Source organism: Prionailurus viverrinus, chromosome E1 (assembly GCF_022837055.1).
Source record: "Prionailurus viverrinus isolate Anna chromosome E1, UM_Priviv_1.0, whole genome shotgun sequence".
Lineage (NCBI taxonomy): Eukaryota > Metazoa > Chordata > Mammalia > Carnivora > Felidae > Prionailurus > Prionailurus viverrinus.
The window spans coordinates 35,878,950-35,902,427 of record NC_062574.1 but is presented as its reverse complement, the minus strand read 5'-3'; the positions used below and the strand labels follow the sequence as shown (position 1 = coordinate 35,902,427).

General features: G+C 57.5%; 1 protein-coding gene across 1 annotated transcript; it reads right to left on the bottom strand.

Moving 5' to 3' along the window:
• Positions 1-447: 447 nt before the first annotated feature.
• CRHR1 (corticotropin releasing hormone receptor 1) lies at positions 448-7,471 on the bottom strand. Its single transcript, XM_047832740.1, has 9 exons — positions 6,957-7,471; positions 6,100-6,220; positions 5,719-5,872; positions 5,361-5,421; positions 3,179-3,251; positions 2,837-2,922; positions 2,479-2,614; positions 2,257-2,298; positions 448-1,682 (listed from the first exon to the last, which is right to left on the bottom strand). The coding sequence occupies exons 1-9, from the start codon at positions 7,100-7,102 to the stop codon at positions 1,542-1,544; spliced, it is 960 nt and encodes a 319-aa protein (XP_047688696.1). The 5' UTR covers positions 7,103-7,471; the 3' UTR covers positions 448-1,541.
• Between the last annotated feature and the right edge of the window lie 16,007 nt (positions 7,472-23,478).

Here is a 23,478-nt window from a genome sequence, read left to right as displayed (position 1 = left end):
TGGGTCTGTTTCCGGGACAGCGTCAAGGCCTCCCTAACTCTACTTCCTGCTGCCTTGGGGCTGGGACACATTCCTGTCTGGTATCCTTGCCATACTCCTGCTCAAACTGTCTCCGTGGCCCCCGTCCCATCCATGGTGTCCTTGGCCAGCACTGCTCACCCATGGCCCTTCTCTCCCTATGACTCACCCCTTCGAAGAGGCGTCCTTATCGGCTGGGCTCCACTGACCCGTGCCCCCAGCGGCTCACCTAGCACCCCAGCCTGATGGGTGTGAGTGGTATCAGGTTTCCCAGCCCCACAGTGGCCCCGAAGACTGCAAAGTGGCCTCCGTTTCTCTGCTGCGCCCTTCCCACCCACCCCCGCACAGTCCAGACCTTCACAAATGCTGGTAGAAAAGATAAATATTATTATTTACAGCAGCCATGCCCTCACAGCTGACACCCTTCTCTCCCAAAGCCCTGCTCTAGTGGCCCGGTACCTCTAGACACGGGAGGGTCCAGTGGGGGCTGGCTGGTTGTCCCTAGAGTCACTTGTCCTGCTCCAGGATGCTCAGGCAGAGAGAGGCCAAGTGCCCTGCCCCTTCTATCTTTGCTTAGCTAATCACGATGCCCCAGAGGACATCCGGGGGCCACAAACTCCCTGTGACCAGCAGAGAGGCTGTCCCCAGGGCCAGAACACTGAAGCCAGTGGCAGGGTGGCCCTGAGTAGCCTCTGTCCCCTGATGAGGAGACTGGCTTTGGCTGGGGCACACCCTGGCTCTTGCTCACCAGCCACGCGGTCACCCTCCACCCCCCCCCCCGTCTTTCCACAGAGGGGGAGACACCAGGGACAGGAGGTGCAGAAATCAGGGTGCAAATATTATGTGTGGCCAAGGAGGGGGAGCCTGAGTGGCCTGCGGGGCAGTAAAGTTCCAACGGTGCAAGGCAGCAAGGCAGGGCGTTTCTGCTGGAAGTGCCACAGGGCCAGATGAAGTTTCGGTGGCTGGGGAGGATTCTAGGGGCGCGGCCGTTTGCCTGATGATGTCACCTGATCTATAATGACATTGCCAGGGCTTCTGCCTTGGTTCCCATCGGTATTGGAAGGCATTGCCAACACCCGGAGGCGCCATCATGGTGGTTGGGATGCTGTTACAAGAGTTTCCCATGATGCCCCTGGCAGCAAGCCCAGGTCTCCAGTGGGCTGACATCGTGCCGTGGGAGAAGACACCTTTTGGAGGGACCCGTGTGCTGCTTTGGATTTCCACCTGGCCACTTCTACTCCATTCTGATGTCGCCTCCAGGGGGCCTGGGGCAAGGGGGAGCCAGGAGCCGTGGGACCGGCCCAGTCTTTATAGGCTATTTCCCATCATCCCCTGGCCCAGACTGGGTCTGCTCTCATAGGCTGAACTCCCGCTCAGCTGGGGGTTCAGCGAGGGGGGACCCCCCCAGGATGTCCGTGCCAGATGCTTCTGGGGGCGCAGGGTGTGGGAAGGCGCTGATCCCCTCCACAGACAGGGCGGCTGGCTGAGCCTGGAGACCGTCTTCCCCTCCCTGGCCCTTGAGCTCAGACGGCCGTGGACGGCTTGATACTGTGGAAGCTGACACGGGTCGGGGAGGTGGGGATGGACATGGCGCGGGCCACGCGGGCGCGGATCGAGTGCTTGTCCTGCCATCGGTGCCACCTCTTCCGGACGGCAGAGCGGACCTGTGGGCACGGAGCGGAGCATGATGTCCGAGCCCGGGTCTTAGGTCCCACCCCTCCCTTTGGGCTGCCACGAGCAGCTGTATGTGTGATGGATCCACAGGTGCTTGGGACGCAGGTGTGAAATGCACGGGCCACCCGGGAGGTGGTGACATTCATTCACATCGCCAATGTTGTTTATTTGCAGATTTGTTAGAGGAGGGGTGCCCTTTGCTCATCCGCACGAAGGCGTCATACGGCCTTTGCCGTGAAGAGTTCCTACCTTCAGCATGCATGCACGCCCTGCCCAAGAGCTCAGCCCTTCCTGGTTTCAACAAGCCTTTTCATAGACTCATTGATGAGGCTGAAGCCTTGGCTGTGCCAAATGCCTATGGGGGCAAAGGAGTGGGCTTGTCACTCCAGGAGCAGAGTGGGCAGGTGGCGGGGACCCTCCTGCGGCTCCCTGCAGCATCCCCATTAGGGACCCAGGGGCGGGGAAGAGATGGCTGGCACGTGGAGGGCAGGAGGGGGCTGCAGACAATCTCGGGTCCCAACAGGCCCCCCTCCGTCCTGAGCTCTGGGACCCCGGCGTCCTTACCTCACTGTTGAGGAAACAGTAGAATACAGACACGAAGAACCCCTGGGGTGGACAGAGAAGGTGGGTCAAGGGCCTGCGGCAGGTGTGGCCCCACCCAACCTCCAGGCCACCACCCCCTTCCTCTCCAGAGCCTCCTGCCCCTCCAGAGCCCTGCCTGGAAGAATCCCCACCGCAGGAGGTTGGGGGACAGCCAGAGCCAGAGCGAGGGGCGGGCGGTGGTACCTGGAAGGATTCTAGGAAGGAGTTGAAGTAGATGAAGACGACCCGGGAGACCTCGTCCTCCCCGGGGTTCACAAAGAACAGCATGTACGTGATGCCCAGGAGGGGAAGCAGCACCAGAGTGGCCTTCACAGCCTTCCTGAGGTGAGGCGGGGTGGGGAGGCCCAGAGTCACAGCCCATCCCGGGACGGGTGGTGAAGAGGGCTGGGCCTGGGGGCAGGGTGCCGGGTTCCCAGGAATGTCTGAGACGGGGAGCCGGGGTTTCGGGAGGGACTGTCAGACCTGTCGGGGGGAGACCCTGGGTCAGAGGCTGGGCTCTCTGAAGCCCCCAGGATTGGGGGAGGGAGGCGGGCCGGGTTACCTGTACTGAATGGTCTCAGATGTGGTGGACGCCCGGAGTTTGGTCATGAGAATGCGGACGATGTTGAAAAGGAAGATAAAATTGATCTGTAATTTGAGCACACGGTGGGATGGTGTGGGCGTGTGTGTGTGTGTGTGTGTGTGCAAAATGTTGGGGGGAGGGCGGGTGGACGGGGCAGGGCCTCGGCCGTCTCAAGTCTGCTCTTGGTGCCCCTGCTTCTCTCCCTCCACCTTCGTTCATGCTTACACATTCCTGGCTCCGTGCCCCCGCCTCTAGGCACGGGGACCCTGTCAGTCCACAGGAGGCACCCTTCTCTCCTGCCCCCCCCACCCAGGTTCTTACCAGCAGGACCAAGATCATGGGGCCCTGGTAGATGTAGTCAGTGTATACCCCAGGCCTTTTGCCAAACCAGCACCTAGAAAGCCACAGAGAGAAGGTAAGGGGGGAGGCCCTCTGGGTCCGGTTCGGTGGCATGGGGAGGGGCGGTGCTTGGCCAGGGCAGGACTGGGGCCAGAAGCCAGGATCTGGGTGCCTCGATTCCAACCCTGGCAGAAGGTCAAGATTCCACCACAGTGCCTCAGTTATTCCATCTGCAGAATGGACACCACGCTATTATGAGATGTAAAGCTGGATACACGCAATGTGGCAGGGAGGGCAATTGTGGACCAGAGCACAGAGCGGCACAGGCAAGGGCTCAGCACACCACTGCTCCCCTCTGTCCCCACTGTGGCTCTGGCACAAGCCCACTGACTAGTGGTTCTCTGCCCCTGTCACGCAGTGGTTCCCCAACAGCCAATGACCTCTGAATCTGTTTAATTGCAGCCTCAAGGCAGAGATTCCACAGGCTCCACCTGCTGGAGAGGCAGAACCGCTTTTCATCTTCTTGAATGTCCCTCCAGAAATCTCTTGGGGGGTGGGGGATGGGGCACATGGGAAGTCCCATGTCCTTGTGCAGAGACAACGGCCCCCAGGGTATACAGACCCACGGTGCCTGGATCTCATGATGCTTCCATAAACCAGACGCTGAGATTTTTATGTGAAACCTCTTGACCTTTTAAAGGTTTGAAACAAACTCAAGGTTTCGAAAGACACCAGGGAGACCAAATGCAAGCCGTCTGGGGCCAGGTCTAGACCTTAACCCCAGGGTCTACAAATTCTTTCCGGCGTCTCACACCTGGATCCCTTCTGCTGCAGTGTCAGCACCTTACCACTAGATGGCGCTCCAGAGCCACTCAGACCGACTTTCTTAAGCCAGGCGTCCTTTTTCCCCCAAGACGCAGACTCACACACACTGGGTCTTCCTGTCCTCGCTTGTAATCACTTGCCCACCTGCAGGCACAAGCACCATCGCCCAGGGTTTACGATGCTCCTGCGCCGGACCCCAACATCCGGAGCGTTACTGCCAGGCCCCCCCCAGCGGTGTCTGCAGCTGGCCGCTCTCCCAGCCCAGGCCCCCACCCTGCCCGCTGTGCCAACGAAGGGAGAACCCGCCGGGCGGAGTCAGGAAGGATCAGCCTGGTAAATATGAGTATCATTTTCCAGGCTCCTTGTCCAGCCCAGTGAGGTTGTGGGCGGCCCCCTCCCCTCTAGGAGGGCGGAGGGGGGACTTGTCATTGTGATGGAGATCAGCTGGAACCCCACTCAGACAATGGGCCCCTGAGAACGCTTTGGCATGGAAGGTGCTGGCACCTCCCAGGCTGTCTATAACCATATTTTCTGCCTCTCTCTCTCCGTGATTCTCAATCTTAGCCCCTAAAATTCCCGGTGCTCACACTCCAGACCACCACCAGATGTAAGCATCCCACCCTTGGGAGGTCAAGCCTGGGCGTTCGGACTTTTTAAAGCTTCCTGGATGATTCCAACATGAGCCAAGGCTGAGAATCACTGCAGCAGAAGTCTAATTTTCAGGGGCAACTGGGAACACCCGAGACCAAAGTCATCTCAGGACGTCAGAGCTGGAGGCTGGAAGGACCCTATGAGATCATCAAGATTAATTTCTACAAAACCCATGGAATCTTTTGTAAAACAAGTCTTAATATTTTTAGTGCCAGACATTATTCTAAATGCTTCCATATACAGGAACTCGTGTCATCCCCACAAAAACCCTTTGCGGGAGGCACTGTTGGTAGGATGCCCATTTTACAAATGAGGAAACTGAGGCACGCTGGAATAACTAGCCCAAGGCCATATAACTACTTAATGACGGGTCCATGATTCAGAACCTGGGCAATCTGACTCCAGAGACTTCCAGGGACACTTATGCCGTTCTGTATGGCGTGAAATCGCAAGACGGATACAGGAGCCTGAATCTACCCATCCAGCCTCACCTAGAGCACAGCACTGCTAGGGATCCTCGGACTGAGTCCAGCCCCCAGCACTCTCTCTGTATGGACGAATAATGACCCTGACTGGGCAGGTGATGTGGCCGAAGGTCCTCGGGGAATGTCAGGCAGAGCAGGGCCAGGAGACTGGACCTCGGGGCTCAGGGGGCCCTGAGGGCAGCGAAGGGCAGGAGGTGACTCACTTCTCATTGTCGTAGTACAGCTTCCCAATGGCCCAGGCCACGATGATGGGGAAAGGCACACCTGGGGAGAGACCGGCTGTCACAGAGCCCATCGGTGGGGTCTGGAGGACGCAGGGCTGGAGGACCCCAGGGCAGCCCAGGGTCTAGAAGTGGGCAGGGGTTCCCCGGGGTCGAGCTCATACTCACTTGCCCAGCATGCCTTCTTCAGGGCGTTCCTGCTGCCCCCCATCCCCAAATGGTGCTCACCCCACCGCCCTGACCTGGCTCCGGTCTCCCAGCTCCCCCCTGCCCCAGCCAGCTGGCCAGATCTGGGTGAGGAGCGGGGAGCCCAGCTGGGGCGGGGGGCCTGTGCGCTCACCCCAGCCGATGCAGATGAACATCCACTTGCGCAGCCGGTCGGTGGAGTAGGTGAGCACGATGGCCGTGTGCAGGTAGCAGCCCTCCCCGAACATCCAGAAGAAGTTGGTCACGTGGAAGTAGTTGTAGGCGGCTGTCACCAACCTGCACCAGCCCTGCCGCCCCACCCCCACCCAGAGATGACACTGAGATGGGGGACAGGGGTGTGGCAGCGGCGGCACCCCACCCTGGGCTTGGCGCCTCCTATTGACCAAATTCAACCCCCCCCCCCCCCACCACCCCTGCCCAGGGAACCGCTCCTGTTTTACTGGGCCCCTTTCCCACCAGTGCAGTCCCACCCAGACCCTTCCCCTGACCGTGGGCCTGCCCCCCCAGGACACACCACATTGCTCTGGTGGACTTCGGGGCTCATGGTGAGCTGGACCACAAACCACGTGGCATTGCGCAGGATGAAGGCCGAGACGAGGTTCCAATGGATGATGTTTCGCAGGCACCGGATGCTCCTGGGGGGCAGCGGGGGGGGGGTGACAGGAACCAGGGGAGGAAAGGAGAGATGAGGGACAGGCCGCCAGCGTCACTCCAGCCCAGGCGTATGGACGGGGAAAGTGAGGGCAGGGCTGACCGGCTGTGTCATACCAGGAGGTGGCGGCAGGGGCCCTCCGGATGCCCCCAGGGCCCTTCCGACCTGAGACCCACCCAGACTTAAGCTTGGTGGCGGAGCTGGCCGCACTGCCAGTGCTCCAGGGACCCGGGGCTGCTGAAGGGGGTGCCTCCCATGGGCCCCTCCCCTCCCCGCAGCTCCCGGGTCAGAAAACACCAAACATAAGAGGTTTCCAGTGGCATGACTCCTTCTGAACCCTCTGAGCTCAGCTCCTGCTCCTGCCCCCATTCCTGGCACAGACCTGCCTGGCATTGCCACCTGCGTCCTTGGCAGTAGTTCTGGACCCAGGCAAGTCCAAGCTCAAAGGCCTCCACCTTCCTGGCCTCCCAAATGGGTGCATCTTGGCAAGGGTGTGGGTGGCCTAAGGTGAGCCCCGTAGCAGTTACTGGGCTGGGGGTGGGGGGTGGAGAAATGACCCTGCCAGAGGCTCCAAGAGACCTGGGGCTCCCGTATCTGTCACCACCTCCCACCGAGGCGAGGGGGCAGGGCGCCCAGCGCTCCCTGCCCAGTGCCGGCCCTCCGGCATCTTACTTCTGTACCCTGCTCAGGGCCTGGGGCCAGCACTGAGTCTTTCTCACCTGAGCCGCAGAAAGAGGACAAAGGCCACCAGGAGGGCCACCAGAGAGACGCAGTGGCCCAGGTAGTTGATGATGACAGCGACATGGTAGTGTACCTTGCTTTTCTTCTGAGGTAGGAGAGAGGGACAGACGTGAGGCTCCCACATAGCTGCACCCCTGCACCCACTGGACACGTGAGGATAGCCCCCTTAGGTGGCCGAGACGAGGTTGATAATGATAATAGTTATTCCCCTTCCTGAGCCCTGACTGTGGTCAAGCATGGCCCTGGAGCAGGGCCGTCCAGTTTGAGACCGTGTCTGTCTATCTGTCCCTGAATCCCATGCTCTGCCCACTGCTCCGTGCTATTAGACAGATCCCAGCTAACTCGGGTCTCCACATCACACAGGGTTCCCTGCTCCATGTAAATGAAGACGTGTGCACAGCCCTCACGGTTCCATTCTGTCCGATCCCCAGGTGACCCTCCTGGGCACGGACACCAACCCTCTAGGACTTTTTTCCTCATCCATTTCTTTTTTTAAAAAAGTATATTAAGTTTATTTATTAGAGAGAGAGCACAAGCAGGGGAGGGGCAGAAAGAAGGAGAGACAGAATCTCAAGCAGGCCCTGCACCATCAGCACAGAGATCCACGTGGGGCTTGAACTCATGAACTGTGAGATCAAGAGACAGACACTTTCACTGACTGAGCCACCCAGGTGCCCCTCCTCCACTTCTAAGTTGAGTCATCATCTCTTTGATTACCCAGAATCCCTCCTCGCGGAGGGAACCTACCCCTAGTGGCCACGGAAGGAAGGGCAGTTGCATCCACAGAATCATTACAGACCATAAGAACTCTCTAGGCTCCATAACGCACTTTCCAGGTCCTACCCCTGGTCCAGGGGGTCTGCTGGGAATGAATGGGACCCCTTCCCGGGATTATAATGAAGCCCCCCCTAACCCCCCGCCTCAGTGTTACCACTTCATTCACTGCATAAAATAAAGGAAGCTGAGAAGTGCTGTGGTCTCTTCTTTCCGGAGTAAGTAAGCTCCCTGAGGCATGAAGACTTTCCACGTCCAGAGTGTTTTCGTATCTCTTGTCTCCTCAACCCGTTAAGGCCACCATGTAGAGGAGCTGGAAGGGAGTCTATACCTTATTTTGCAGAAAAACAGGCCTAGAAGTATGTTGACTCATTCAAGGTCCCTCAGCCTCAAACCATCTCTTAACCAGCACGTGCAGACTGGCAAGGTGCTGAGACTGCCGATGTGGCCCCCACCCCATAATGGGGGACTGGTGGTCCCCATTGCCCAGCTCTAAGGAGATTCTGCCACCCAAGAGCAAAGCCCCTCTTCACCCTTTCCTGGGTCCCGAGAGGGGCACATGGTAGAGCTCCATAACTGCGTGAAGGAAGGACAAATTTTGTTGAAAAGCAACCGGCTTTGCAAAGGGCGGGGTGTGAGGGGGTCCCTGTTAGCACCTCCCTCCCCTCCCCTTCTTGGGTCCTGGGGTGGGGCCAGGCCATGAGTAAGTTCACAAAGGTCACGTTCGACCTTTTAGAGCCACTGAAGAGCTCCTGGCTCTCCACAGACCTTCCTGTCGGAATTCCAGAATCCATGGGCATCAGAGCTGGTCCTAAGGGATCGAGTCCAGCCCTACTCACTTTCCAGATGAGGAAACTGAGGCCCAAACTCACTCACCCAAGAACAAAGGATGTACCTCTGCAGCCAGCCACCTAGCAGGCACCCGAGAAGAGGCCGAGCCCTCCCTCCCCTGCTCTTTCCAGAGCCCACCACACCCCTCCTGAAGGCACGTCCTCACTGAAAACCTCTGAGGTCCGGAAGGCCCAGGAAGCTCTGTTCTAAGAGGCTGGTTTGGAACATGGCAGGAAACCGCATTAGCGGCTCAAGCTCAGAAGGGTTGAGACCCACTGAGGTATAAATGGGGACAGACAACAGAGAGGCAGGGGCAGACAGAGAAGCGGGAGAGAGGGTGGGGGGAGAAGGGGAGCGGAGGGTATCTATTGGCACCGTGGAGATGGGAAGGGTCTCTGAGAGTCTGGCATACAGCCAAACCCAGAGACTCCAGAAGATATGCACACATGCATCCTGTCTGGAGCTTATACTTAATTTCCTTTCATTAAATTTCCCACAAATCAGGGGCGCCTGGGTGGCTCAGTGGGTTGAGCGTCCGACTTCGGCTCAGGTCACGATCTCGCGGTCCGTGAGTTTGAGCCCCGCGTCGGGCTGTCTGGAGCCTGTTTCGGATTCTGTGTCTCCCTCTCTCTCTGACCCTCCCCCACTCATGCTCTGTCTCTCTCTGTCTCAAAAATAAATAAACGTTAAAAAAAATTTAAAAAAAAATTTCCCACAAATCTGTGCGGCGAAGCCCCTGGGTGATAACAGTACCTGTGGAGCTAGAACGGCGTGATGCCCCAGCTTTGCTCACTTGCCCAGGTGGGCAGCATGAACAGGACATGCAGGGAACCCCTTCACTGCCACCTGCCATCAGCCACACCCACCCCTGGACCCCCACAGCAGGTTGACCCTGGGTCGTTTGGTTGGAGGAGGGATGAGTGGGATTTATTAAGCACCAACTGTGTGCTGGGCACTGTGCCAGGTGCTTTACAGATGTCACTGCTTTCCTTTCTCACAGTGGCCCTCTGAGGCTGTCCTTCTGTCTCTGTTTCTCCAGCTGAAGAGGCTGCGTGATCAGCCCAAGCTGCCTGGCCAGCAATGGGAAGCCAGGTCGTCTTAGAGACCTCTCCTCCCCTCTACCCCATGGTGCATTTCCGGGAGACAAGCAGGGACTGAAAACAGACACGCAGGACCCTCGGAGGGGCTAATGAGAGGTTTACTCCCCCGAGGATGAAAACTGGGCCAAACCATTCATGGGGGCCGCCTCTGGGTGACTCCTCGGGCTACAAGGCCCTGTGCTGCCTCCTGCCACACCAGCCTGATGCAGCCTGAGAAAGGGCAGCCTGTGAGGTGACAGGGCAGAGAGCCCAAGGAGACTGCCTGAGACACGGCAGGGCCACCCCAAGAGATGGCCAGCATTACCAGGAGACCTACCAGCCGCTCAAGAGACAGCTGGACACCCTTCGACATGGTCAGGAATACTGAGACGTGGTCAATGACACCCACAGAGAACGGCCAGCAATATCCTGAGATGTCTAGTGATACTTCAAGGGACCCCAATGACACCTGGGAGACAGCCACCATTAACTGCAGAAGCGGCCAGGATACCTGAAGGACAACGGACACAGCCAGTCCCTGGGCACCTGACCAGCACCCTGTCCCTGTTCCGTTTGGAGACCTAGGGCCGGCTGGTGCCCTGAGGAAGGTGGCACAGTAGGGCAGCGGCCCCTCCACCGCACCCTCAGTGACCAGAATCCAGTAAGTAACGAGTGCCCGGCCGACTTCCACCAGACTCTGCAAGACACACCTTGTCCCCAACGGTGGCAGCGTCAGACCTGTCCCGATGCCTGTTCAGGATGACTCAGTGCATCCTCCCTGCCGGGTCCCCGCTGCTCTTGTCCAGTATCCCAGCCCTGGTGTCTCTGCCCCCCCCCGGGCCGTCCTGCTCTGTGGCTCCTCCTCACCAGCAGGTTTCCAAGCTACTCCCTCACCCCACCGGTGGGCACTCCAGCCCCTTATTCCTCCAAGTGGGGTCCCCAGACCAGCGACACCAGCATCACCCAGGAGCTTGCAGGAATCTGAAGACACAGAATCTTAAGCCCTGTCGGACGTCTGAATCCTCGTTTTAGCAAGAAGCCCCAGTGATTCTTAAGCGTTTCAGAAGTTCTGATCCAACTAGCATCGCTGTGAGCAGTGAGCCCCAGCCCACAAGCCTACACCCCAGAATCCCTTTCATGTCACCTCACGATGTGCCCCAAGGACCAGGCTCCCCAGCTCAGTAGAGTGTGGGGGAGGGGAGCAGATTGTGTACAAGTGTCATGGGAGGGGGGGGATGAGTCTGGGCAGTGGGGGGGGGGGGGGAGGATGTCACTGCAGTGAAGGGAGACAGTGTCCGGGGGCTGCTGGTGTGGAAAGCGGGGGCCAGTGCAGGGTGGCACTGGTGGGGGGTGGTCAGTGCCATTGCCCCAGGTTGGGCCACGGACTAGTTGGGAGCTCGTCCCCTGGTGGTGGTGGCTGTAGGCCGTCTCCTCCCTGGCCTGGCCTCTGGGAGCCCTCACAAGCCCCACTTCACAGACAGACCTTCTGCAAATCCATTATCTGCAATCCCCTAGGGTGTTGGTACTTAATTAGGGCTTAGCCCCAGGCCCAGAGTGAGAAGCCTGCTGCTCCATTAATTGGAGACTTTTCTCTTCCTCTTCTCCATAGCTTGGGAGTGGATGGGGGGGGGGGGTGCGTCTTGAGAGCGGGGAGGGGTCTGGCGAGGCGAGAGGCTGGCAGAAGGGAATGGCATTTTCAGTAATTAAATTAATTGATTACCCAGAATGCCAGGCAACCCGGCCAGCAGGAGCTGCCGGGGAAAGCAGGGGGAGTGGAGGTGGGGGGGGGGGGGGGGGTTGTTCCCAACAAGTCGGTAACCAGAGGTAGGGGTGGCTGTGTTACCGGTCTCCTTACCAATGACCCCCACCTCCCTCACCCCAGGTGAGAGAGGCAGAGGGGTGGCAGGTGGATGGAGCGCCCTCCAAAGGCCAAGACGCAGGCAGACATCTGCCAGGGGGCAGACACTTTATCACCCCCGCCCCTTTCACAGACCAGGAAGCTGGGACTTGGTGAGGCTCAGTCTCCTGCCTGGGGTCACATAGCTTGTGTGCTGGAATCAGAATCCAAACCATCCACCTCCAAAGCCCGTGCAGTCCCCGTTACACTGCCAAAGAGGGGACTGAGGAGAAGCTGGTGTTTCCCCAGTCCTCCTTCTGCCCTGAACCCCACTGGTGGAGAGAGGGAGACAGACCCCTGTCATGGCAGATGGGGTGGGAGCTACAGGGTAGCCAACTAGAAGGACCGGGCTTAAATTCGAGCAGGAGGGATTTGGGTGGACCATGAACTTCTCCTGACGTTTGGGGGGCTCCAATGCAGGGGGGAGGCTGGGAGCCCCTGTGCTGTCCAGCTTTGCCCAGGTTCAAGAAGGTGACAGACGCCTGCCCCTCAGGGGTGGGGGAGGGCTATTTGTTTTAGGCCAGGAGGCTGGCCACCCGACCTACAGTTGGAGACACATCATCCGCCTCAGGCTTTGCAGACCCGCAGGTCAAGGTGGGGTGCAACAGGGGGCTGAAGATGCCTTGCCTTCGCTGCCTCCCCCACAGCATCCCCCTGTGGGCGTGAGCTGGGCTCTAAGAGGTGTGCTGACCCGGCTTTCTGCCCATGAGCCCCGCCTCCTTTCCTTCCACTTCCTCTACTGGGCACCAGGTAAGGAGCTCCCCACGAGGCTGAGTGGCCTTCTCCCCCACCCCACAAGCCCAAGTCTTCTGGCCCAACTATGTTTCCTGACCCCACTTCCCTCCCCCAGGCTGGAACTGGATGTGCAGCTCAGGTGGGCGGTGTGGAGAACGGAGGAAAAGCTGTCCCAGTGCATGCAGACGGAAGGAAGGGAGGAACAAGGACCCAACTCATCCGTGTCAGAGCCGGTGGCTGCCCTCTTGGCTCCCCTCCCCTGGAGATGGCCACTCAACGGGTCGGGTGCCCGTGCAGCAGACCCAGATCTGAGCTGGGGCCTGACCCACCCTCTACACGGGAAAACTCACCTCCCCACTGAGGATCTCCTGGCATTCCGAGTAGTTCACACGGGCGGCCCAGCTGCCATTGGCCAGGCACTCCCGGTAGCCGTTGTCTGGAAAAAGGAGAGAGAGTCAGAGTGATGCGTGGGCTCCTCTCCCAAAGAGCAACCCAGGCATCTGTCTGCCTATTGGGCTGTCCATCTATCCATCCATCTGGGCCAACACAAGGGCCTGCTTGCTGGGGGGGCTCTGGGGTTGAAGTTGAGGAGAGAAGCCACCTGCCTTTCTGCCCACCGGGCCCAATGGGGGTTCAGTGACGGCCCCAGTGCCCGCCCGTGGGACCAAGGCTCTGCCCACCCAGGTTGCCATGATCATGTTCACGGGACTGGCCCACGGGCAGGCTTGACCAGCTTACTGTGGCTGTCCCCTTGCAAGGCCTTATATGGCAACAGATTATGTGGTAGGTGCCCTTCTGAGAAACGTTTCACATGGGGTGGGGCTCGCAGAGCAGGTGTTGGGGAAGGTCCTCGTGGTGATGTTGCTCTACAGCGGGATTTATGCTGGAGGGTCATGTGGTGGGCTCCTCCAAGGTGAAGGCCTCTTAGGACAGAAAGTGACAGGTGGCAGGAGTGTGCTGGGGGATGTCACAGGTGGTGGCCCTCACAGGATCCACTACAACCAGCTCCCAGCCTGGCACGTAGCACTTGGAGGAAAAGGCAGGAGGGCAGCCCCGGGAGGTGTGGGGGTCTGTGCAGCCACCACACTGGACTGTGGCCCGGAACCTGTCACCTTCTAAAGAGATGGGGAGCAGCCTTGTGATCTGAGCTGAAGCCTGACAGCAGCGGGACAAGAGTGAGATGATGGGGTGGGCGGTGGGCGGGGGGGGGGGGGGTGTGTGAAGATGTGCCTGCCTCCCGGAAAGAGGGCGCCATGGTCTGGCCTTCAGGACCACAAGGCTGAGGTCTCTCTAAAGTGCTCCCTCTGGGCTCTGCATGCCAGTGGGGAAATGAAGCTAAATGCATTTTTCAAGCTCTGCCCAGCTTCCCTATCCAGCTGAGCTGAGCCCTTGGGCAGAGTTGGCGAAGGAGCTGCTGATTCTCTCCTAATTGCTAAATGAGGGGTAAGCAAGCAGAGGGCTGAGGGCGCAGCGACTAGGATTTCAGGAAGGTCTGGAAGGAGGCGAGGAACCAGGGGGAATCCAGTGTGTCTGCCACGGACTGGATGTGCCTGGGACCACAGGCTGCTCTGGGGTGTCTGCAAAGGAAGGGACTTTGGGCAGAGATCGGGTTGGCAGAGGCATGCGGGTGGGGGAGGGGAGACAGGGATGGGGTCTTGCTTTAAGCAAGAGCATGGCTCTTAACCCAGGCTGCCTCGGTTCAAATCCTGGCACCACTCCTTCCTAACTGCGTGACCTTGGGCAAGCCACACAACCTCTCAGCTTCCTTATCTGCAAGAGAGGAACAAACTTCACAAGGGCGCCTGCCTCGATGGTTGAGCGAGCATTTTTAGGTAACATGTGCCGAGTGCTTGGGGTCTACCCGGCTCGTAGTGTGAGCTATTATTTTCATTATTATTGTCTCGGAACTATTGCTCGTATAACCTTCTGTGAGATTCAGGACATGTCACTGATCCCTATCAGAGTGGGTACTGGCTGGGGTTACAGGAGATACCTCCTTGACTCAAGCTCCCCCTTGGCACCCCGCGTGTCGGCGGGGGCGGGGGGAGAGGGGCAGCCTGGAGCCCTCTCAGGACAGGTTATCTGGAGGGAGCAGGCTTTGGCGGGAAGGGAGGAGCTGATCCTGAAAAGAAACATGTAGCGAGTCGTTGCCAGGGAGGAGGCGACCTCCTTGTCTTTAATTGCTGAGCTGAGCAGTCCTCCCGGAGAGTCTTGGGAAAATGGATTATTTTTGGAAAAGCTTCCCATCCCTTTGAAGATCAGATACAGCAGGAGGAAGGGCATTTTGGAAAAGGTTTGGAAGTCCTGGCAGCGCCTCATCAGCAAATGAATTAATTAGGGCCTAACGATTCGGTACAATTCTGGGTTCCCGGTCACTGCTGATTACACAGGCGTATTCCTCATCTTTCTGGCGCTGGGGGAGTCTTCCGGCCCCGCCTCCATGTCCAGGGACCATCGCCCAGCTCCTCTCCTGGGATCAGAGAGGGAAGAGCAAGGGAGCAGAGAGAGCACCTCACTCAAACCTCCCTCCCATCCTGCAGGTGGAGAAACTGAGGCCCAGTTACAGGCGGAGCTGGGGCTAGAACCCAGGACTCCCGGCTTCCACTTGAGGCAGGGCTGGCTAATCAAGCAGCACGTGCCCAGGCACCAACGCCTTTATTGGGGTCACGCCAAGTCACCTTGGAGACAGGAGTGGACGGAGCTCATGGGGAGAGGCAGGACTGTAGCCACAGAGAGCCTGGCCGGACCCACTCAGGAGTGTGGACTTGACCATGGAGGCAATGGAGAGCCGCAAAAGGCTCGACTCCAAGCAAGGGTGTGACAGGGTTAGATGCTTGGACCGGGGCCGTGGCCCCGGCGATGGAGGGAAAGTCGTCTTGGACGTGAAAATCACTTTGGAGGTGAAGTTGAAGGATCTGGCAACTGTGGAGACACAGAAGGGCCTCTCTCTTCCTGGAAGCAGCCTCCCTGTCCCCACCACGCACCAGCCCCAGTGCCGCCTCCTTCCTGGGAGCTCCGGAAGGACTGGGCATTGTGGCATTGTGAGTGGAGCCGTGGCCCTGCCTGGCGCTTTGTGACCTCAGACGGCTGTCAGCCTCTGCCTCCGTTTCCTAATTGTAAAATGGGCCCTACTAAATTGGAGGCTCCGAGCCTCAAGGTCGAGCCCCGAGCTCTCTTCTTAGGTCCTTCTGCCCTTCCCCCTAGCCACACGTCTCCTCGCACCCACTCAGTCTTTCTACGCTCAGGGTCCGAGATGTGGTTGCAGACACGTGAAGCTGTGTGGACTGGCTCCCCCGCCCTAACTGGAAGCCTCCCCAGGGACTTCCCACTCCTCCTTGGTTGCAGCCACCAACCCTAACCCCCTTATGTAGCTGGTAAAGGAGAGGAGGCAGAAGGAGGAATGTGGGAGTTCTGAGCTGAACGAAGTCTTAGAAGCCATGCTATCCAGCCTTCTCCATCGTCAGACCAGGGGCCAAGGGCCGTAAGAGGGGGAGAATGTGTTAAGGTCACATGGCAAGTCTCCGAGTGAACCGCCTGGTGTTTGTGGTCACCCTCGGTGCCCCCGTGGGCCTCTGAGCTCAGGCTCACCAGCCCCAAGAACCCACCCCTAGGGACCCCCACCCTCCCCTCAGATGGGACAGGGCCCCTGGCCCACAGCTGCTGTTCTCCTGATAAGCAGGAGCTGTGAGTCATTGGCAGGGGAGAGCAAATTAGTTCTGAGGGTGACAGGTAGGGTAGCAAGTTGCTGCAAAGCCTGGAGGTGGAGGCTCAGGGCCTCAGGGTAGCGAGGTGTTTACATGGGGATCGAGTATCCAACAGACCCTGGGCAGTTCTCCCCCCACTCCCAGCAGACCTGTGGGCTTGCATGCCAGGCCAAACGCCCTGCCTGTGGACCTAAAACTGAGCCCCCTGCAGGGGTTTGGTCTGCAGGGCCCTGGACAGACCTCCTAACCTCTCTGAGCTCAAAGTTGGGGCTATTCTGGAGATTCCTGCCCTACCTCATAGGGTTGTGGTAGGCTTATCCCAACTAACCCAGTTTGTCAACTGCAGAAGAAAGTGTCACACAGACGTGCAGGCCAGCTCCAGCTTCACCTCTTACCAGCTGGTGAACTTGGGGAAGTCCCCTAACCTCTCTGAGCCTTGGAGGCCTCGGTATATGATGAAAACTGTATAGTTATGTATAGCATCTTCCAGGGATAGTATAGGAATTAGCAATGAAGAGCACAGAGCTGGCCTTTGGTAAATGGTGGTTGTATCCATGAGAGGTATTATGGTATTGCCATTATCGTTATTATCCCCCCCCCCCCCCAACAAGTCCCAAGCTCTTCCCATCCTGTCCCACCTCGGCAGATGGTCCGCCCTCCAGAGGCTTCCTTACTTGTGGTGTTGTAGCGGACACCGTAGAAATAGGCAGGGCAGGGTCGAACCACCAGCTGCCCCGCAGGGCTCCGGGGCCAGCAGGTGCCAATGAGGTCCACGGATGCATTGCATTGCAGTCCTGGGGGGCAGAGACAGCTGGTGAGGCAGAGCAAGATCCCTACTCCGGTGTCCTATCCACCTGCCCACACTCACCCATCAACTGGGAACAAGATGGGAGCAATGACCCCAGTGTAGAGATGAGGTCACCCTATGCAGGGGAGACATCAGGGAAAGCAATCTGAATTTGATGCTATGACACTAGGGAGCCAGTGTGGGTTCTAGAGTAGAGGAGGAACAGAGACAGTTGAAGGTGGTGTTAAAAGCTGAGGTCTTGGCTGGCATTTAGAAAAAATGCTGGAGATGCTTCAGCTCCTCTGCTCTGTAGCCTGAAGACACTTCTCTTGGCCCCTCATTTGGTATAGATTGGACCTCTGAGACTTCACAGTCTGGAACAGCCTGGAACCTTGATCTAGCCCCCTCACACATGTACGGAACCAAATCACATCTGGTCTGGCTCCGAAGTTGGCCCAGCTTCTCCCTGGCCTGATAACCACACTTACTGAATGCATAGTGTTTGTGCTCTAGACTGTGCGGGGCCCTAAGAGAGGACTGATCGAGAAGGGAACTATGGGGAGAAAACGGAAGGAGACACCACCTCCGGGAGTGGGAAGTAGCCTGGAACACTGGCTTTTGACTGGGCTCTGCCACTAATTTGCTGTGTGACCACAGGCCTGTCGCTTGCTCTCTCTAAGCCTTCGTGTCTTTCGAGTGAAATTAAGAAGTTGGATCTGATCAGAAATTCTTAATCTCAGTCTACTGGAATCTTTAAGGGTTTGTAGAGACTCTGAAATTAAATGAAAAAAAAAATTGGTGTATACATGCATCTTAATTGGGAAAGGGACCGTGGCCTTCACTAGATTCTCAAAGAGGTCTGTGACTCAAAAAAGCACGTCAAAACCCCCTTCCCAATATTTTCCCTTTGTTGAAGAGCTTTTTGGAGAGGAGCGTGCGCGTGTGTGTATGTATGTGCGTCTGTTGGGGCAGAGCTGGACCACAGTAATGCTTCTGGAATGAGCAGGAAGGCTTTTGGTCTCTAGTGGGTGGAGGCTGGGCCGAGGGTGGTCCTCACACCCCTCCTGAGGCTGTCCCTTCCTTCTCTGCCTTTTGATGCCCTCTTCCACATAAGGTTGGCACACCGGTCCTGTTGAGAGCCAGTGTGCCCATCCTGATGGGAGGAGGTTAATAATTCTGGAGACTGGCACAAGAAGGCACGGGCAAACCAGGGAGAGCCGTGAACCAACGCAAGGGCAGCCTCTTCAGGGCCAGGCGTCGGCAGCTGCCAAGCTCTGGCTGGGCCCACCTGCCATCATCTCCTCCTCAGATTAGCCTGTAACTCAGTCTCTCAGGAAACAGCCTGGGTTAGGGTGGTGTCCTTTAGCACTCCTGAGCACCACTGCTGGTGTTTCTTGCTCATCGAAGCTATTCAGAGGCGTTCCTATGAATCAGGGCTTAGGGACAGAGGCCTTGAGGCCAAGCGGTTTAATTGAAAGAGGAAGAAGTCTGGATCGGGGCTGACTGGACACGAGGAGATGGCGGGCCAGGCCAAGCCTTGGTGTTGTGCCACAGTAGAGCCTCTGTGAGTGGTTGCTGGGGGGGGACGGGGAGGGGAGTGAGGAAAGCAGGTTGAGATTTTAATTTCTCCTGGGTCGTGCCTGTAGTGCTGAGCCCAGAGGAGGGGGAAGCTGGAGGCAAGTGGCCATGGGGAGGGAGGGATAATATCATGGGCCATGCTCTGCCTTCTCAAGGCCCGTCTTCATCTATTTCATTGATCCTCATCCACCCTGCTGTGTCCTTAGTCCCTTTTTACAGATGAGGAAACTGAGGCACAGGGAAGCTAAGGGACTTGCTCGAAGTCATGAGTCAATGAGCGAAAGAACCAAGAAACGTAGCTGGGTGTTTTCGACGCCAACCCACGTATTCTTTCTACGCCACATTTTGTGTCAATAAGGGGAGGTGAGAAAGTCAAGGAGACAGCAGGGAAGGGAGCAACGTTCTTGAGGGCTGTGTTCGCCAGGCCCCTGCCAGGTACTTTGCATATACCCTCCGATTTAACACCACCATTGTACCTTCCTCGGACAGTTGTTCCTTCACTCACCCACTCATTCATTCGCAGTGTCTCCTGAGCTGGGCACGGGGGAGACTAAATGGAATGTCACGTGTGGCAGCATCTGGAACTCGTCTAATGTGCTCTCTCAGTGTAAGGTCTAGATCCTGCCCCCCTCCCTGTCCTTCTCTCTTCTGCCTTGGTCATTTCCCCGGAGCCCTTTTGGCAAAGAACAGAGGGCAGGCAGGACTGGACACCAGCCACAGCCGGGGCCAGACTAGAGCCAAGGCAGAAACTGGCTACTAGGCAGATGGCCCTTCTGACCTCGAGGACCAGGTACCAGCCAATGGCCAGAGCCCTGCCCTTTCCACAGCTGGTGGGGAGGTATGGGGTGGAAGTGGACACAGCAGACATTATTTGCCCCTAGTCTGGTATAGATTAGGAGTCGGTAGCACCTACTACAGGTCTCACACCGCCTGCTAACACGAGTGCTCATTCCGTTTCACAGGGAAGGAAACCGGGGCCGAGCAGTCAAACTGTTTATGCAGAGTTCCACAAACACTGGGAAGCAGAAGTAGGGTTTGAACACTGGCTGTTGACACCTGCCCAGGGCTCTTCCCACTGCACCACAGAAGTCCCCGGTCTGGGTCACTGGCCCTCATAGCATTTGGTTGCACCATCTCTGGCCCCTGCTTGCTCAGTGCCTCTCTCCCACTCTCTCTCCCTGCCTCCCCCCTGCAGCTCACAGAAGGCGGGGGACATGACCTTTACATGAAGAGCCCAGAAAACCCTAGAGGGAATGAACGTCTGTGCGAATCAGGAAGAAAGGTAGGGAGAGGCTGCAAGAAGGAAGAGAAGCCACCACCCAGCCTACCAGCGGGGGGCCTGAACTGGGCCCAAGGGCGGCTTGGGGGCGTGGCCAGACGGGGGCGGGGTCAGATGCACAAGGCCAATCAGGAGCGGTGGCGGGGCTCAGGCTGGGAGACCCCAGCAGGAGAATTAAGGGGATTGGCCTTGTGGTTGCTGGGGTGGGGACGAAGGGATAGGCAGTAAAAGAGGAGGAAGAGGAGGCTGGAAGAGGAGAGGCGGGGACCCAGAGGTCGAGGGTAGGGAGGAGGCGCCGAATAGGGCCTCGGGCTCCGAACCTGGCACAGCAGACTTTCCGCCTTCCCGCAAAGTGCTCTACCTCCTTGGGGCCACAGCCCTTGGTGGCTCACGCAGGGATTCCAGCTCACCGCTCTGGCTCTGCGGACACGTGGTCCCTGAGGATCGGGCAGAGCCCGGGCTTCCAAGGCAGGGTGTGTAGGACTTGGCGGGCAGGGGAAGCAACATTTGTTGAACATTGCTGTATACCCTACAGTGTGAAGGGTGCTTCGGGAAATTCACGCCGCTAATTCAATCCTTTTAACCACTTGAAGGGAAGGAAAGGGGGGGAGGAGGGGTGGGAGCAAGTGGGGACGGAGAGCGGGGAGAGAGGAAATAGGAGACAACGACACCGGGAGCAAAACAGGGAAAGGCAGACAGAAAGCCAGGAGGAAAAGGTACAGGGAGAAGTAATTCCAGAGGTGCTGGGCACGGGGAGGGAGTGGATCTCCTAGGAGAAGGAAGGAAGGGAAGTTTCTGTGTCACTCAGCATGGGGGCTACTCGGGCCTAGAGGTCAGGGCTGTTGGACTCTGATTCTTGAGCCAATGTCCCCTCCAGGTCCCACTGGCACAAACGCCCAATCCCTCCTGCTCTCCTGGCGGGTGTTTTCCCGCTTGGATATCATAGTTCTGGGGTGAGGAGCGGTTTGGACCGGAGTAACCCAGCCTTGCAAATAGCCAGGTGGATTCCCCAGCCTGGAGCAGGAAGCCTGAGCTATTATTTTAAGTCAACTCCTCCCCACACCGTCCTGTCCCAGGACGCCCCTCCTGGCCAATTAAGTTATAGATGGGGAGGAACGATGATTTTGCTCTTTATTCAACAAGTTTTTACCGACCATCTAAGAAGTCTTCTAGGAGCTGGGGACACAGTACCTGTTTTAGGGGCTGAGAATACAGTAGTGAATAAACTAAGTGCCCTGCTCTTAGTTGGGGGTGGGAGGTAGGGGGTGCGGCAAACAGACAGACAGATAGACAGACATATCTGTGAAGCAGTGAGAAATGCTATGAAGAAAAAGCAAGCAGGACAAGGAGATAAAGACAGCCAGGACAGCTATTTTAATTTGGTGCCAACATTTAGGCAGACAGACCTACAGGAAGAGAGAGAGGGAGCCATGTGCACATCTGGGGGAAGAGTGTTCTAGGAAGAAGTAACAGCAAACACAGAGGCCCTGAGGCTAGCGTGTACTTGGCATGTCTGGAGTGTTAACATTCCTATAACTTGGTGGTTCGCCCCTTCCTGAGGCAGCCAGATCCCTTCAGAGTTTTGTTCTGGAGGCAGGGGTGGAGCTAAGCGGGCTAAAGTAATGCACAAAACTTTCCTGCATCTTCCTCCACCCCCACACATGCATCCTCTGATGCTCACTGGAGCACTGCGGTCAGACTGTCCCAAATCCGTGCAAATGGAGGGAAGAGGGGAAAGGAACCACGTGGGGGGCTCCTCCCTGCCTCTGACAAAATCCCTGCTGAATCAGGGTCCTGGGGGGCCTGTTCTAACAACAGATGAGAACCCTTTGAAGGTGGCCTACTTAATGCTTGTGCACAATCGGGTGCGGGTTCCCCCCGCCCCGATTACATAATTCCTCTCCCAGCAGGCTCAGGGTCCAAAAGCGCTCAGCAGATCCTAGATACCTTCAGAAGGCAACCTGAATCTGGTTCCTGTCCCCAGTTATTTTGGGTCTTCCCATCAGCGGCTTCTGAATGAACCACAGTAGGTGGGCACTTAGCGACAGCCCCGCCGTTGTGAGGTCTAAGCTCAAGAGAGGGACTCGGCCAAGGCTCGCCAGAGTGGGAGCAGCCGGGCGGCCCACGGGAAGCCTCTGAAACACACATGCTCGTCCATTCAGAGGAAGGCGCGGTCGGGATGAATGTGCAGGGGTTTCGCCCGGGTCAGCCGGCACGGGGAAGGTGGCAGAGAGCAGGCAGAGAGTCCTGGTCTTGTTTCGGCCGCCTTGTGGTTGGGCCGCCTCGTTTTGGGCTGGACAGAACAGAAAGATACCTCCGCAGGGTATGCGATTCATCAGGACAAGTGGGCGGGAGCCTCCTGTCCCGTGGGTTTGCAGGCTCTCCATTTTTGCATTCCCGGCTCCTAGTACAGTGCCAGGTGCATTGTAGGTCCTGAGGGAAATCGGGGGCTGTGTGTAAATCCACTATGGGTATGGGAAACTGCAGGGGTGACTCTGCACACTCAGGTGACCGACCACCCCGGGCCCTGGGGACCGTGGTTCTCCGGGTAGCCACATACGTGGCAGCCCATTGGGTTCAAATCTTGGGGCTACGGCTGAGTAACTGTGTGTGCTTGGGCAAGTGACCTAACCTCTCTGAGCCTTAGGTTCCTCTTCCATAAAATGAGGATAAAATACTTCCTGACAATACTGTTGTGACGACTGAATGAGATTGAAGTACTCAGAATGGGGTCTGACACATAGTAGGCACTAAATAACCATAAGCTATCGTTAATTATTGTTAACTTTCAGGACCTTAAGACGGGATAGGAACTGATGACCCTGGATCCTTGTCAACAATATCATTTCATTTGTCTCCGATGTCACTAGTCAATAATTCTATTACTTTCTGGCATTGCCACTTTCATGCCATGATTTTATGAGTTGCCAAGTCTATGATGAGCTTTGGCCCTGGGGACCTACCCTCTCCCTGCTCCTGGCATGTGAGAGGACCCCCAAAGGCCCCAGCTCAGTGCCAGCCTCCCCGGCCAGACGCCCATCCATCTGTCCTGGTCCCTCCACCCTACCCTCACCATCTGTCTCTACCAGTGCCCATCGGTCTGGGTAGGTCTTGGCACTGGAAGATAAATAGCTTGTTATCAGAGGCCGTTGTGGAGGGTGATGGATTATATGCCATGAAGCCAGCCAGGCTGGGCTGCGCTGAGGGTAGGGGCACAGAGTACAAATCACTGGGGAATGAACGATATTCATCATGGCCCGTTGCCTCCCAGGACAGGTGACACCAGCGTGGGCTCAGAGATGTCACTCCTCCAGGGCACAACAAGCAGGTTAATGGGGGCTGACCTGGCCCCAGTGCACGGGGAGCTGTGGGCAGGACCTTTCATCTCAGACTCAGCCTGGTCTCTTCCCTCCCTGTCTCTCTTTGCTAGAACTCCAGGCTCTTGCTCAAGAATGTTCCTCTCCCCCATGGCCTAGCTTAGCCAACTTTTACAGCCAGATGCTCCGGGCTCCCGGAACGTCCCCAGGCTTCCTCTTCCCGTCTCATTCCACCAAACCCACCTGCTGGTCTTCAGTCAACTCTAGCTTTGGCTCAGAGCATTGGCTCTTCTCTGCCGGCTCACGCGCACAGTCTCTCAGAGACTCACTGTGAAACCTACTCCTTCAGGAAGCCTTCCTGGATTCATACCACCCCCGGTCTCTCCTCCCTGCCACCTTCACTGTAGTGAGGAATTCATGGCTCAATGCCAGCTATACAGTAAGCACTTTCAAAAGCCTGCTCGTGTTACCAACGATAATAAATAATACTCAGTAGTGGGGCGCCTGGGTGGCTCAACT

Excerpts from the sequence above, each read along its gene's own strand:
- CRHR1 (XM_047832740.1), bottom strand. The coding sequence starts at position 7,102 with ATGTGGGAGCCTCACGTCTGTCCCTCTCTCCTACCTCAGAAGAAAAGC. Across the intron at positions 5,873-6,099 it reads AAGTCCACCAGAGCAATGTG|GGCTGGTGCAGGTTGGTGAC; the intron begins GTGTGTCCTGGG and ends GTGGGGCGGCAG. Across the intron at positions 2,923-3,178 it reads CCATGATCTTGGTCCTGCTG|ATCAATTTTATCTTCCTTTT; the intron begins GTAAGAACCTGG and ends CTCAAATTACAG.